The 14,531-nt window shown below is 38.5% G+C and overlaps 1 protein-coding gene across 2 annotated transcripts in view; it reads left to right on the forward strand.

Annotated features, from left to right (window-relative positions):
* Positions 1-1,343: 1,343 nt before the first annotated feature.
* FANCM (FA complementation group M) overlaps positions 1,344-14,531 on the forward strand; it is a 108,919-nt gene continuing 95,731 nt past the window's right edge. For both annotated transcript variants that reach the window (XM_064570994.1, XM_045900781.3), the window contains exons 1-4: positions 1,344-2,151; positions 2,713-2,885; positions 5,472-5,549; positions 11,087-11,245. In XM_064570994.1, the coding sequence (XP_064427064.1) occupies positions 1,635-2,151; positions 2,713-2,885; positions 5,472-5,549; positions 11,087-11,245 (927 nt within the window). In that variant the 5' untranslated portion in view covers positions 1,344-1,634. The remainder of the gene's footprint in view (positions 2,152-2,712; positions 2,886-5,471; positions 5,550-11,086; positions 11,246-14,531) is intronic.

Genomic DNA, 14,531 nt, shown 5'->3' on the forward strand with positions numbered 1-14,531 from the left:
GAGGGGGCGGGGCCACGGCGCTACACTGCGGGATTGGGGCCCGTCCTTGAGTGACGTCGAGGCTGCGCTCTGAAGGCCTCGGTTGATTTCGGGTGTAATCCAGCTGATGTGGTCATTGCAGCGGACTAGCAGATGACCTGAAACTGTCATCCGCTCTTAATTGGAACCCTTGTGAGGCAACCACTGTTGCCACTGTACCAGCCATTACCTGCATTTGTGTATGGCCGACGGGCTGCTATGTCTTTAAAGCCCGTATATAACCTGCTTAAAGAAAACAACAGCATTCCGACTTTTAATCACGTTTTATCTAGTTCTAGCCTAAAAATTCACACCTGAATAGATTCAGTCCTTCCCATCAGAACAACCCATACTCACCATCTCCCTTTTAAAACTCACACAAGTGAAACTAAAATACAACTCTTCCCTTCCCCACCCAATAAATAAAAACACAGGAGAAAGTTTAAAAGCAAGGTCAAGAAACTTGACCCGGGGGCGCCTGGGTGGCTCAGTCGTTAGGCCTCTCGGCTCAGGACATGATCCCAGGGTCCTGGGATCGAGCCCCGCATCGGGCTCCCTGCTCCGCGGGAGGCCTGCTTCTCCCTCTCCCACTCCCCCTGCTTGTGTTCCCTCTCTCGCTGTGTGTCTCTCTGTCAAATAAATAAATAAAATCTTAAAAAAAAAAAAAAAAGAAAAGAAACTTGACCAAATAAAACGATATAAAGAAGCTACACGCAGGATGATGCGTGGGGATATTGATATTACTAATGTTTAAAACAACCTCATGATGTGTACCTCCTGTGTATATGAGGAAGCAAATTTACAGAGGTGACTCCAAGTTACCAAGGTTTAGAGTGGGGAAGCCGGGAATTGTATCCAAGCCTGAGGTAGAAAGCTGTCGCCAGAATAGAATAATACCACACCAACGCGTACTGCTCTATATAATTTATGAAGATGTAATGGTGGAGTTTCAGGAAAGCCTTACTTTTTTCTTTCGCATTTTCCCACGAATACGGGACCAAATCATTCACTACCCTCTTAACAATAAAAATGGTAAGATTATGGGCTGTCTTTCCAAATACTGTGAAAAAGAAACCGGGCATTTTTTTCCCCCTCAACTTGTATAAAGAAATAAGATACTTAATTCTACCTAACCCTTCTGTTTTTCACCTCTTTTTCCGATTTAAAAATAAACCAATAAGGAATAAGAATTGTTCGCTCAATAACGTTAAATTCACAAAAATATGGGTATCCGTTGTCCCTAGGATCTCAAAGTTATTTATTTTTTTTATCATTTTAAGCAACATCGCTTTAGCAATTAGGCCGAGACACACAATCGCTGGGAACGGAACTTATATTTAGAGTCTATGAAGAAACTGAACCGCGGACCAAATTTAGACTAACGCCATAACAATGCGCATGCGTCTCCGGGAGTCCGCAAGGGTTTCCGGGAAGCCAGCCAATCATATTTCCGACGCAAACTCAGTGGCGGCATTTTTCAACCAGATGAACAAGCTGCAGTCCCGCCCTCACGTTCCACTGTTTTGTGCGAAGGTAACCGATGGGGATCCGAATGGTGGCGGTTGAGCTGTTGGAACTGCTAGCGTCTGAGAGAAGCCTTTGGTGGTCTCATCCTAATGAGCGGACGGCAAAGAACGCTTTTCCAGACGTGGGGCTCAAGCATTTCTCGAACCGCTGGAGCTCCGGGTTGCAACTCTGGACCTGAGCGGCCTCAGAGCCCTGGCATCTCCAGGGCACATTCTCCTCCGGCTGCAGAGGCTGCCGAGGCTCAGCCGGAGTCGGACGATGATGTATTGCTGGTTGCAGTGTATGAGGCAGAGCGGCAGCTGAGTTTAGAGAATGGCGGTTTCTGCACTTCAGCGGGCTCCCTGTGGATTTACCCTACTAATTGCCCAGTGCGGGATTACCAGCTGCACATGGCCCGGACCTCTCTGTTCTGCAACACGCTGGTGTGTCTGCCTACTGGGCTGGGAAAGACCTTTATTGCCGCTGTGGTCATGTACAATTTCTACCGGTGGTTCCCTTCCGGCAAGGTGGTCTTTATGGCCCCCACAAAACCTTTAGTGACGCAGCAGATCGAGGCTTGCTACCGAGTGATGGGTATTCCGCAGTCCCACATGGCTGAAATGACAGGTATCTTAGGAAATGGGCTAGTTTGAAATTAAGAGCGGGGTGCTCGGGAAAGCATGCATTCTGGTGGAGACTGAGCTAAAAGAATTCCTGAATAGTCCCCGGATCACAGTATCCGTATTTTACATCCTCTCCCTTAAAGCATTATCTTCTTGTAGCAAGTCTGGCCCTCACAAAAAGGGTTGCTTTCCTCAATTTTCAGAGGCTCTCCGTAATTTGTCGGAGCATTTTGAAGCGATTTGTGTGTATACCCCGTCCGAAGTGAACGCACAGGAGGTTTTCTGACTTTCTTCCCCAGAAAGATCTCCCAGTTGAAGAATTTGCTTTTCTCCAGATATGCCATTTTGTAGGAGTTCTCTAAAGACAGTCTAGTTGTGTCTCAGCATTGACATTGTGATCACAACAGAGCTTTAAAATGTAACATTTCAGTGATTTGTTAAATTGTTGTCTGAAGGCACATTACCAAAGCAGGACTGCATTCTGAAATTAGGCCAGATTATTTATAGATATTTTAAAGATAACAGCCCTGGTATTTAGAATATAGGATGTCGCTTTTGTTTACAGGATCTACTCAAGCTATCACCAGGAAGGAAATATGGCACAGTAAGAGAGTACTTTTTCTTACACCTCAAGTCATGGTAAATGATCTTTCTAGAGGAGCTTGTCCTGCTGCTGAAATAAAGTGTCTAGTTATTGATGAAGCTCATAAAGCTCTTGGAAACTATGCTTATTGCCAGGTAATATTTCGTTTAAAAGTATTTTGTACTGTGAACGTATTGTTAAAGAGTGTTTTGGTGAATACTTATTAATGATGGAAGTTACTGATTGTGTTATAATTATGAAAAAACCACATTATTTCAACGAAGGAAATACTTCATTCAAATCAGTGTCTGTCTCTTTTTTTTTAAATCCCTAACACCATTAGTGTCAGGTGTAGATGATGAAAGCCTGGTCATGGTTGAGGCAGTGATTTAAAATAGGGTATGGGTGGAATTTTGGAACAAAGATAATAATCCAAAGATCGGTAGCGGATATGCCGTGTCATTCCTTGGCAGTTAGGTAAAATCATACTTAACTGTCAAGAGTTGTTACTAAGATTGAATGACATAATGTATGCAACATACCTAACACAGTGCCTTCTAGTTACGTACTACATAAATACGAATTAGAAAGGTGAAGAGGTGGGATATGGCTGGAGAGATACTTAAAAGTCCAGGTCATGAAGGCATTTGTATATTATGCTTAGCAGTTTGAATGCTCTTTGTAGGACATAGCGGATATAGGTGGTGGAGACTCATTTAAAAATGTTTACCTGGGGTGATACTTAAGATTTAAAAGAGATTAGAAGAGTAGAGGGCTAAAGGCAGGGTGTACAGAGGGAGAGGAAGTATTTAGGATGACTCCCAGATTTCTGACTTAAAAGACTGTGAGGATGTTGGTGCTCCTAGTCAAAATGGAGAGTTGTGGAGGCACAGAAGATTTGGGGTGTTGTGGAAAGATAATGAGTGTAGCTTTAGATTGTTGAGTTTGAAATGTCCATGAGGAATCTAGCTATAGATACCCAGTGGGAAGTGGGGGATAGAAGTATGAATCTCAATGGAGAGTTCTGAGCTGGAGATACAGATTTGGAAATCATCAACATATAGGTGGTACATAGGTAAAACTATAAGCTGGTGATATCAGGGAAAGGGTATAGAGTAAGAATAGAAGGAAAAGTTGATTTTTTTTAGTGCAAAGAGGTGAATTTTACTGCCAGTTTGTGAATTTATAGTTTCCCTGATTAAGGAACTTAAGTTTAAGTTAAGTTTATTGTATTATATCTCTGTGTTATCTTCTGGAGAATTGTTACCTTTCTTAAATTGATTTTAGGCAAGAAATGGATGTATATACTTTTTATATCTTTCCAAGTTAAATTAATACCCAGTGTGTTAAGGTTTCTGCTTGAGTGGGGCATTTAAAAATTTTTATTTTAATTCTGTGAATTTACTTTGTAGATTTAGCTTATACGTAGGAACTTTAACTCATTTATTTTTTGTAAAAATTTCTAGCATTGGGTCTTTTTTTTTTTTTAAGTAGGCTCCACATTGGGTGTAGAGCCCAATGTGGGCCTTGAACTCACCACCCTGAGATCAAGACCTGGACTGAGATCAAGAGTCAGGCACTCAACTGACTTGAGCCACCGAGGCACCACAGTTTTTTTTTTGTTTTTTTTTTTTAATTACAAGGCTTATGCTTTTATGGAGTACAGTGGAGTCATGCACTGATTTCACTGATATCCAGACAGCCCTGAGTGCTTATGGTGCCTTGACTATTATAGATGTAGATTCCAACAGGCACACCAACTCCATGAAGAATGTAGCTTCCTGGGTTACAAACACAGCACCATTTCGTCTTCTACAAAATGCAAGAGAATCCCACTTGCGTAAAAGTAACGTATTAGGGTTTGTCTTGCATCAGTTTAATTAGAACAATTCAGTGTTAAGTATAATGTTCTATCTTAATATATATTCTATATCATGTTAAAAAGAAACTCCATAAATAATATTTTTTGAGATTAGTCAAGAGTCAGTGTGAGTCTCACTGAATTCATCCTTTACATGGTTTAAAATAGCAGTTTTTAGGTAATCTGGTTTTACTGTTTCCTATATCTAATGCAGAACTATAGGATATTGAGAGCTATTCCTGCAATTCGTTTACTTAGGGGTCCTTTTTCCTTGTATTGGGGCCTCATGTGAAGGATCATATGGGAATCTGGTGGAATATCCAGTATTAATCATACCAGACATGGGTGTTGAATTCATATTGCAGCATCTAGAATGATGCTTTGGTGCCACTGAGAAAATGTGTTAGAATTTAAAAGGAAAGTTGGATTTTTAAAATCTTTTCCTTAAACAATTTTTTTTTTCCATTTCAAATCTAATTTCATACCGGTATTTTTTTTTCCATTCTTATGTTATGACTTATCTTCATCTGGTAGGTGTACATATGGGTATAACTGTAAGGCTAAACTATGGACCAAACAACAGAGAGTAGACTCTCTTCTTCCATCTGTCCTTGAATTAACTGAGTCTTTTGATTTGCCTCTATATTAGGCCTTGGCATTGTGGCTTTATGTATAGAAGAAACCCTAAGGTGTTTTTGATTGGTGTAAAGTAAAAACCTGAATTATCTGCTCTTCAGATAATGTGACTCATGATAGTTTCATCCCTTACTCTGAATAAGAAATAATGATAATGGAACATATATACTAGCTTGTTTAACAGAATCATTGTTGTTTTTGTATTGGATAGATGAAATTAAATAACTTTTTTTTCTTTTTTAAGGTTGTAAGAGAACTAGTCAAATATACAAATCACTTTAGAATTTTGGCTCTTAGTGCCACACCAGGTAGTGATATAAAGGTAAGTAAAATGTCTTTCCATTTCTTAACATTTAAGAAAATAAGAGCTTTTGTATGGGCCCAGATCAGTTTGTCATTTTGGTATTTATTTATTTTATTTTTTAAGATTTTATTTATTTGCGAGAGAGAATGAGATAGAGAGAGCATGGGGGGGGAGGGTCAGAGGGAGAAGCAGACTCCCCACCGAACAGGGAGCCGGATGCGGGACTCGATCCTGGGACTCCAGGATCATGACCTGAGCCGAAGGCAGTGGCTTAACCAACTGAGCCACCCAGGCGCCCCTGTCATTCTAGTATTTAGTTTGACATCAAGACTACAACATTTCTTACACATGCCTATGTTTTCTTCTATGGTTGGAGATTTTCTACATTGGTAGTTTTTATTTTTTTGATTAAAAAAAAATTTTTTTTTCACTAGTAGTTTTTTTAAGATTTTATTTATTTATTTGACAGAGAGAGACACAGCGAGACACAGCGAGAGAGGGAACACAAGCAGGGGGAGTGGGAAAGGGAGAAGCAGGCTTCCTACTGAGCAGGGAGCCCAGTGCCGGGGCTTGATCCCAGGACCCTGGGTTCATGACCTGAGCCAAAGGCAGACGCTTAACGACTAAACCACCCAGGCGCCCTTCATTGTAGTTTTTAGATGTCAGTATGCATAAGTAGTTTGTTAAAAGTAGTAAATTTTTAAATAGTGTAAGTGTTATTTATTTATTTTTAAAGATTTTATTTAATTATTTATTAGAGAGAAGAGAGCGAGCAGGTACGCACACACAAAGTGGGGAGGGACAGAGAGAGAGGGAGAAGCAGGCTCCCTTCTGAGCAAGGAGCCCAATGTGGGGCTAGATTCCGGGACCCTGAGATCATGACTTGAACTGAAGGCAGACACTTAATTGACTGAGCCACCCAGGTGCCCTAGTATAAGTGTTTTTTAAATTGTTTAAATTTTCAGGGTTTTTTTTCCTAAGCTTTATTTTGAACTAAGACTTCCAGAAAATTTGCAAAAATTGCAATCTCTCTCTCTCCTTTGCTCAGCTTCCCCTAGTGTTAACATATAACCATAGTAAAATTATCAAAACCAGGAAATTAACATTGGCATAGTACTAGTAACTAATCTGTAGACCTGAGTTGAATTTTGTCAGTTTTCCCACCGCTATCCTTTTCAGCTCCAGGGTCTGGTCCAGGATCTCACTTGCATTTAGTTGTCATGTTTTAGTCCTTCCTATCTGTGATAGTTTCTCAGTCTTTTCTTGTTTTCCATGACCTTGATGCTTTTAAGAGCAAATGCCAGTTATTTTGTAGAATATTCCTCAGTTTGGGTTTGTCTGATATTTTCTTTCTTTTTTTTTTTTTTTTAAAGATTTTATTTATTTATTTGAGAGAGAGAATGAGATAGAGAGAGAGAGCATGAGAGTGGGGAGGGTCAGTGGGCGAAGCAGGCTCCCCGCTGAGCAGGGAGCCTGATGCGGGACTCGATCCCAGGCCTCCAGGATCATGACCTGAGCCGAAGGCAGTGGCTTAACCAACTGAGCCACCCAGGCGCCCCTGTCTGATATTTTCTCATGATTGGAGTGAGGTTATGCATTTTTGGCAAGAATACTCCAGAAGTGATGCTGTATCTTTCTCAGTGCATGGTAGCAGAGACTACATGATGCGGATTTGTCTTACTGCCGTTGCTATTAATCTTGACTTCGTTTAGGTGATTTCTTCCCAGTTTCCGCATTTTAAAATTACTGTTTTCCCCTTTGTAATTAGTAAGTATATTGCGGGGGATATACTCTGAGATTATGTAACTATTTTAGCATCCAGTGATGGTTCTTGCCTACAACTGTTATTTCTGTGGTGTTTGCCTGATCATTGTTTCCTTCCTCTCATTTCTTTTACATTTGTTAAGGTGAATTCTTTTGTAATGAAGAGCTGTTTCTTCTCTCCCATTTATTAATTTAATTCTTTGTATCAATATGGACTAATGGATATTTGTTTTTTTCTATGAGCTACAATCCAGTGCTATCATTATTAATTTTGTTGCTCAGATTGTCCCAGCTTTGGCCATTGGGATCTTCTTTAAGATGGTGCATTTTTTTTCCTTTTGAATACTTTCTATTTTGCATCACAAGGTATTTATGCTCATTTAGTATTTTTCATGTCCAGCCATGGAATCAGCCATTCCTCCAGGGAGCTCTGGTTTCCTTTATTAAAAGATAGTAAAAAGTCAGGTTTGAGCCCCATCTCATTACACTCTAATTTTAGTAGCTCTGAATCGTCTTCTGTATTGCGTTTTGAAGACTTTCTATGGTAGGTTTCAATTCTGTCAAGTTGTAAGACTTTTTTCCTTCTGTCCATAGCCTTTATATTTTTCAGAAATTTCTATGCTGTCTCTGATCTTACTTCAATCACTTTAAGCATGCTTGATTGTTTTTAGTCACCTTTTAAGTCTTTGCTGAAATGTTGCCCCTTCAAGAAGTTTTACTCTAAACTATCAAAAGATAGCACTCCCTGTCTTGTGATTTTCTTTTTTGTGTGTGATTTTCTTCTTAATATTAATCATAATCTGTTATTTTTTTACTTATACATGTATTTGTTGTCTTTTTGCCCCATGAAAATAGTAGCTATATGAATATAGAGATTATGTCTATCTTGGTCAAAGCTCTATTACCAACTCAATACCTGGCATGTGGGAGTCATTCAAATATTTGTTGAACGAATGATTAAAAATAGTAACATCTTACTCAGTTTTATAAAGTGGTCATAATTCTACTCCAGATTATGTGGACCCTCAGTAGCTATAGTTAGGATTAGGATATATTAGGAAGCCTGCCAGGTGTTGGGAATACAAAGGTGATTAAGATGTGATTCCTTTTGTATTTTTTATTTGAAATTACATTTAGTTTGTTTGGGGCGCCTGGCTGGCTCAGTCAGTGGAGCATGTGACTTTTGATCTCAGAGTCATGAGTTCAGGGCCCACGTTGGGGGTAGAGATTGCTTTACATAAATAAATAGGAAATTATATTTAGTTTCTTTTCTTTTTTTTTAAAGATTTTATTTATTTATTTGTCAGAGAGAGAAAGAGACAGCACAAGCAGGGGGAGCGGCAGGCAGGCAGAGGGAGAAGCAGGCTCCCTGCTGAGCAAGAAGCCTGATGCGGGGCTGAATCCCAGGACCCTGGGAATCACGACCTGAGCTGAAGGCAGATGCTTAACTGACTGAGCCACCCAGGTGTCCCTGTTTAGTTTGTTTTTTGAAAGCTCATGAGACTTTCTAGCTTTAAAAAAAAGCCCTTAATTTCTGGACACTTTCAGGACTCCCTCCCCATTTGTTCATTTGTTCTTTCTTTTAACTCTTTTTTTTTAATTAAGATTTTATTTATTTATTTGAGATAGAGCATAAGCAGGGGGAGCGGCAGAGGGAGAAGGAGAAGCAGGCTCCCCGCTGAGCCAGGAGCCCAATGTGGGGCTCGATCCCAGAACCCTGGGATCGTGACCTGAGCTGAAGGCAGATGCTTAACTGAGCCACCCAGGTATTCCAAGGGAGAGAGTCTTAAGCAGACTCCGAGCACTAAGCATGGAGCCCAACACCAGGCTTGATCTCATGACCCTGAGATCATGACCTGAGCTGAAATCAAAGGTTGGACACTTAACCAACTCAGCCACTCAGGCACCAGTGATTTCACAATTCTGTACATTACTGAGTGCTCATCACAAGTGTAGTCACCATTTGTCACTATACAACATTATTACAGCATTATTAACTACATTCCCTATGCTGTACTTTTCATTTCTGTGACTTCTTTTATAACTGGAAGTTTGTACTTCTTAATTCCCTTCACTTATTTTGCCCATCTCCCCACCCACCTCCTCTCTGGCAACCACCAGTTTTCTGTATTTAAAGAGTCTGTTTTGTTTTTTAAATTTCACATATAAGTGAAATCATATGGCATTTGTTTTTCCCTGACTTATTTCATTTAGCATAATACCCTCTAGGTCCATCCATGTTGTCATGAATGACATTTCATTTTTTTATGGCTCAGTAATAGTCCATTAAATTCTTATTTATTTATTGACAGACACTTGGGTGGCTTTCATATCTTGGCTATTGTAAATAATGCTGCAATAGGTCTTTCACCTCTTTGGTTACATTTATTTCTAGGTATTTTATTCTTTTGGGTGCAGTTGTAAATTGAGTTTTCTTCATTTCTCTCTTTTTTTAAGATCTTAAGATTTTATTTGTCAGAGAGAAAGAGTGTGCATGAGAAAGAGAGAGAAAGAAAGAGCACAAGCATGGGGAGTGACAGGCAGAGGGAGAAACAGGCTCCCTGCTGTGCAAAGAGCCCAAAATGGGACTTGATTCCAGGACCCTGGGATCATGAACTGAGCCGAAGGCAGACGCTTAACTGACTGAGCCACCCAGGCGTCCCGTTCATTTCTCTTTCTCCTACTTTGTTATCAGTGTATAGAAATGCAACAGATTTCTGTATATTAATTTTGTATCCTGCAAATTTATTGAATTGATTTATTAGTTCTAAGTGTTTTGGTGGAGTATTTAGGGTTCTTTCTTTGAATTCTGATCACAGTCAGTACAGGAGTTTAATGGTAGAGTACTTTTTTATACCAAGAGGTTATATATGTTTTTGCTCCAGTTACCCAATTTCATAATAAAATTTTTTTATAAGCTTTGGGTGAAGGAAATTTAGAAGTATATCCACCAATATATTCATATCACCTATATTGATTTAAATGGAAAATATTCCACTAATTTATCAATAATTGATTTAGTATAGTATATGCCCTATACCCTCAATTTCTTTTTTTTTTTTTTTTAAAGATTTTATTTATTTATTTATTAGAGAGCGAGCGAGAGAGAAACAGCATGAGAGAGGAGAGGGTCAGAGGGAGAAGCAGGCTCCCCACTGAGCCGGGAGCCCGATGTGGGACTCGATCCCAGGACCCTGGGATCATGACCTGAGCCGAAGGCAGTCGCTTAACCAACTGAGCCACCCAGGCGCCCTACCCTCAATTTCTTAATAAGCCAATTTGTAAAGTATTCCTAAGACACATTTGTGTCCTTTACTAGTAACAAGACTTCTGTTCTTCCCACAAAAAAAAAATCACTGGAAAAAAAGTGTTTGCCAGGGAACCAGGAAATTTGGGTTGTTGTTCTGGCTCTAAAATTGACTATTATATAGTGTTTTGGGGATTTAGTTTGCTAACCCAAAACTTCTGTTTTGCCTGAGTCTTCATAAAATGTAGATGGAAGGAGTGAGTATGTCACTACCACTGAAAAGTGCAAAATATGTTTGAGAAACTTGTTGGACATTTACTAATACTCTTATTTCTTGGATGCTTGGCTGGAAGTGCTGCATGAAAGAAAAATGTTTCAAAGCCTTATCTTCCTCTTATACTACTTCTGATGTAACTTATGGTTTTTAAAAAAAGAAGTTTAATGATATGTATTCTAAATTTTACCACTATTTTATTTTTGTTGGTAACCTGAGCTTAAAAATTTAACATGTAATGTAGTTATAATCATACTTGATTTTCCATAGGCTGTTCAACAGGTTATTACTAACCTACGAATTGGGCAGATAGAACTTCGTTCTGAAGATTCTCCGGATATTCTGCCATACTCTCATGAAAGGCGAGTTGAAAAGCTAGTTGTTCCCCTAGGTGAAGAACTTGCAGCCATCCAAAAGGCATATATCCAGGTAAGCCATTTTTACTACTATTCAGAGTTTTGATAAGTGAACTGATAATGTCTTTATTTTATTTTGTAGAATCTGGCTGTGAGAATATATAGTTAGATCATTTTATATAATTAATATGTTGAAACAATTCTTTGAAATTAAAATTTTTGGAATGAGTACCATGTTTTATTTGTTAGTTACTGTTAAAGAGGCAATACAAAATGATGGACCATTTCTAAAGCCAGTAACAGCCTTCTTTTTAAAGAACACCTATTAATTGCAGTATAAAACACACATATAAATTGCAAAGTGTACAAGACCTAAGTGTATATGGCTTAGTGAATTTTCACATAGGGAACACACTTCTAAGACATGTCCAGATTTAACTAGAAGTTTCTTTGTAAGAAAATATATTTTCAGTATTTTCCTCCTGGATCCCTTATACAGCAGTGATTTTCAACTAGAGGCAGTTTTGCCCACCTGGTGACACATTTTTGGTTGTCATAACTGGAGGAGGTAGAGAGTAGAGTTGCTACTAGAATCTAATGTGTAGAGGCTAAGAATGCTGCTTAACATTCTGTAATGAACAAGAATAGTCTCCCAACATCAAAGGATTATCTGGGCCAAATGTCAGTATTGTAGCTATTGAGAAATTGCTTAGCCAGTTATCAATTTCAATGGGAAAAATTTGAGGTAACACACTTTTTCTATAGTTCATAATTAGTGTCATGCTAGGAGAACATCTTGTTCTCCTATATTCATTGTTGCAGATTAAAGATGCCTGTAAATTCTTTGACACTCCTCCGATGGAGAGATAAGATGCATTTCCTTTTCCCTCTAATCTAGACTGGCTCTGTGACTGACTTTGACCAACAGAATGTGATAAACCTCGAGTAAGCCATGATGAACCTCAGCTAAGCTGTGTTCAGGAGAAAGGAGGAACTGGTAGATAGCTAGAATTGAGGGTGTAGACATATGGCTCCAGTTGAGGTATTACACTTAACATTCAGCCATTCAAAGCTCCAGACATCAAAGAACAGAGAATAGCTGTCCCTGCAGTGCCCTGACAGAATTCTTTTTTATTTTTAACATTTTATTTTGCAGTAGTTTTAGACTTTCAGGAAATATGCACAAATAGTATAGAGGGGTCCAGTGGGGAGATACTTTGAGACTACTCAAATGTCCTGTTTCTCAGCATATTTTGCTCTCTAATTTTAGCATGCAGTGATGGTTCTTGCCTGCTACAGTTACTTCTGTTAAGTTTACCTAATTATGATTTCTCCTTTCTCTCAATTCTTTTATGTTTGTCAGTTAGAATGAAGACCTGTTTCTTCCTTTGATTTATTTATTAATTCAATTCTTTGTATCAGTATAGACTAATAGATATTTTTTTTCCTATCTGCTACAATCTAATACTGATATTAGTATGAATTTTGTTGCTCAGATTGATCCAACTTTGGCCATTTAGAGTTCCTTGTGTCCTTTAGACATGTACTGTTTTTGTTTTTGTTTTTTTTAACACTTAACTTTCTGGCCTCACAAGATATTTTGTGCTCATTTAGTATTTCTCGAGTCCCAGCCATGGAATCAACCATTTCTCCAAGGAATCCTTGTTACTTTTATGGAAGAATGGTATTTTGAAACAAAATCTGTGTATTAGGCGTGCACATTGTTAATGTGGTATCTTGGCCTGAGCTCTCAGTGACCTGCTTGAATTCTTACCTGAAGAATTAGAATTATGAGCAAGTAAAATGGTTGTTTGATTTATGATGTTTTCAAGTACTTTGTTATATAAGAATAGATAACCAAAATATTTATCTATCATTTAACCTTTAATAAGTCTTTCTTAAAGAAAAGTTCTATAGGAATATGCTTTGTTTTCAAATTATTTGTAACAAAATTCTAAGCATTGTTAATATAAGATATGGCAAATTATTTCCAGTAATCATTTCCTTTTTGATTAAAAAAATTGTTTTATTTGAATATAGTTGGCACACAATGTTAACAGTAGTTTCGGGGTACAGCATAGTGATTTGACAAGTTTATATGTTATGCTATCTCACCGTAAGTGTAGCTACCGTCTGTCACCATACAACATTACCATTTCATTGGTTATACTCCTTATGCTGTGCCTTTTATTCCCGTGACTTACTCATTCCCTAACTGGAAGCCTCTATCTCCCACTCCCCTTCACCCATATTGTCCATTTTCTCAACCTCCTCCCCTCTGGCAACCGTTACTTTGACTCTGTATTTATAGGTCTGATTCTGCTTTTTGTTTGCTTGTTTATTAATTTGGTTTTTTTTTTAGATTCCACATATGAGTAAAATCCTATGGTATTTGTCTTTCTCTGTCTCACTCATTTCACTTATCTTAATACCCTCTAGGTCTATCCATGTTGTCGCAAATGGCATGATTTCATCCCTTTTTGGACTATGTAATATTCCATTGTGTATATGTATCTCTATATACCTACCACATTTTCCTTATCCATTTGTCTACTGATGGACACTGGGGTTGCTTCCATATCTTGGCTCTTGTAAATAATGCTGCAATAAACATAAGGGTGCGTATATCTTTTAAAATTAGTGTTTTCATTTCCTTTGGGTAAATACACAGTAGTGGAATTATTGGGTCATATGGTAGTTCTACTCTTAATTTTTTGAGGAACCTCCATACTGTTTTCCACAGTGGCTTACCAGTTTACATTCCCCTGTATAAGGGTTCTTTTTTTCCACATTCTCACCAACACTTGTTATTTCTCATCTTTTTGATTTTAGCCATTCTGACAGGTGTGAGGTGATATCTCATTGTGGTTTGGATTTGCATTTCCCTGATGCTGAGTGATGTTGAGCATCTTTTCTTGTCTGTTGGCCATCTGTATATTGTCTTTGGAAAAATGTCTACTTGGGTCCTCTGCTCATTATTTATTTATTTATTTTATTTTTTAAAAGATTTTATTTATTTACTAGAGAGCGTGTTCACAAGTGAGGGGAGGGACAGATGGAGAGGGAGAAGCTGACTCCCCGCTGAGCAGGGAGCCTGACATGGGACTCCATTCCAGGACCCTGGGATCATGACCCGAGCCAAAGGCAGCTGCTTAACCACCTGAGCCACCCCTCTGCTCATTTTTAAAATCAGATCTTTTTTTAGTGTTGAATTGTGTAAGTTCTTTATATATTTTGGATATTAACCCCTTATCGGATATATCATTTGCAAATATCTTCTCTAATTCAGTAGGTTGGCTTTTCATTTTGTCAATTGTTTCCTTTGTAATGCAGAGCTTTTTATTTTTTAATTTATTTTA

Source organism: Mirounga angustirostris, unplaced genomic scaffold (assembly GCF_029215605.1).
Source record: "Mirounga angustirostris isolate CCGP_5_RB_7025 unplaced genomic scaffold, mMirAng1.0.hap1 SCAF_9, whole genome shotgun sequence".
Classification (NCBI taxonomy): Eukaryota; Metazoa; Chordata; class Mammalia; order Carnivora; family Phocidae; genus Mirounga; species Mirounga angustirostris.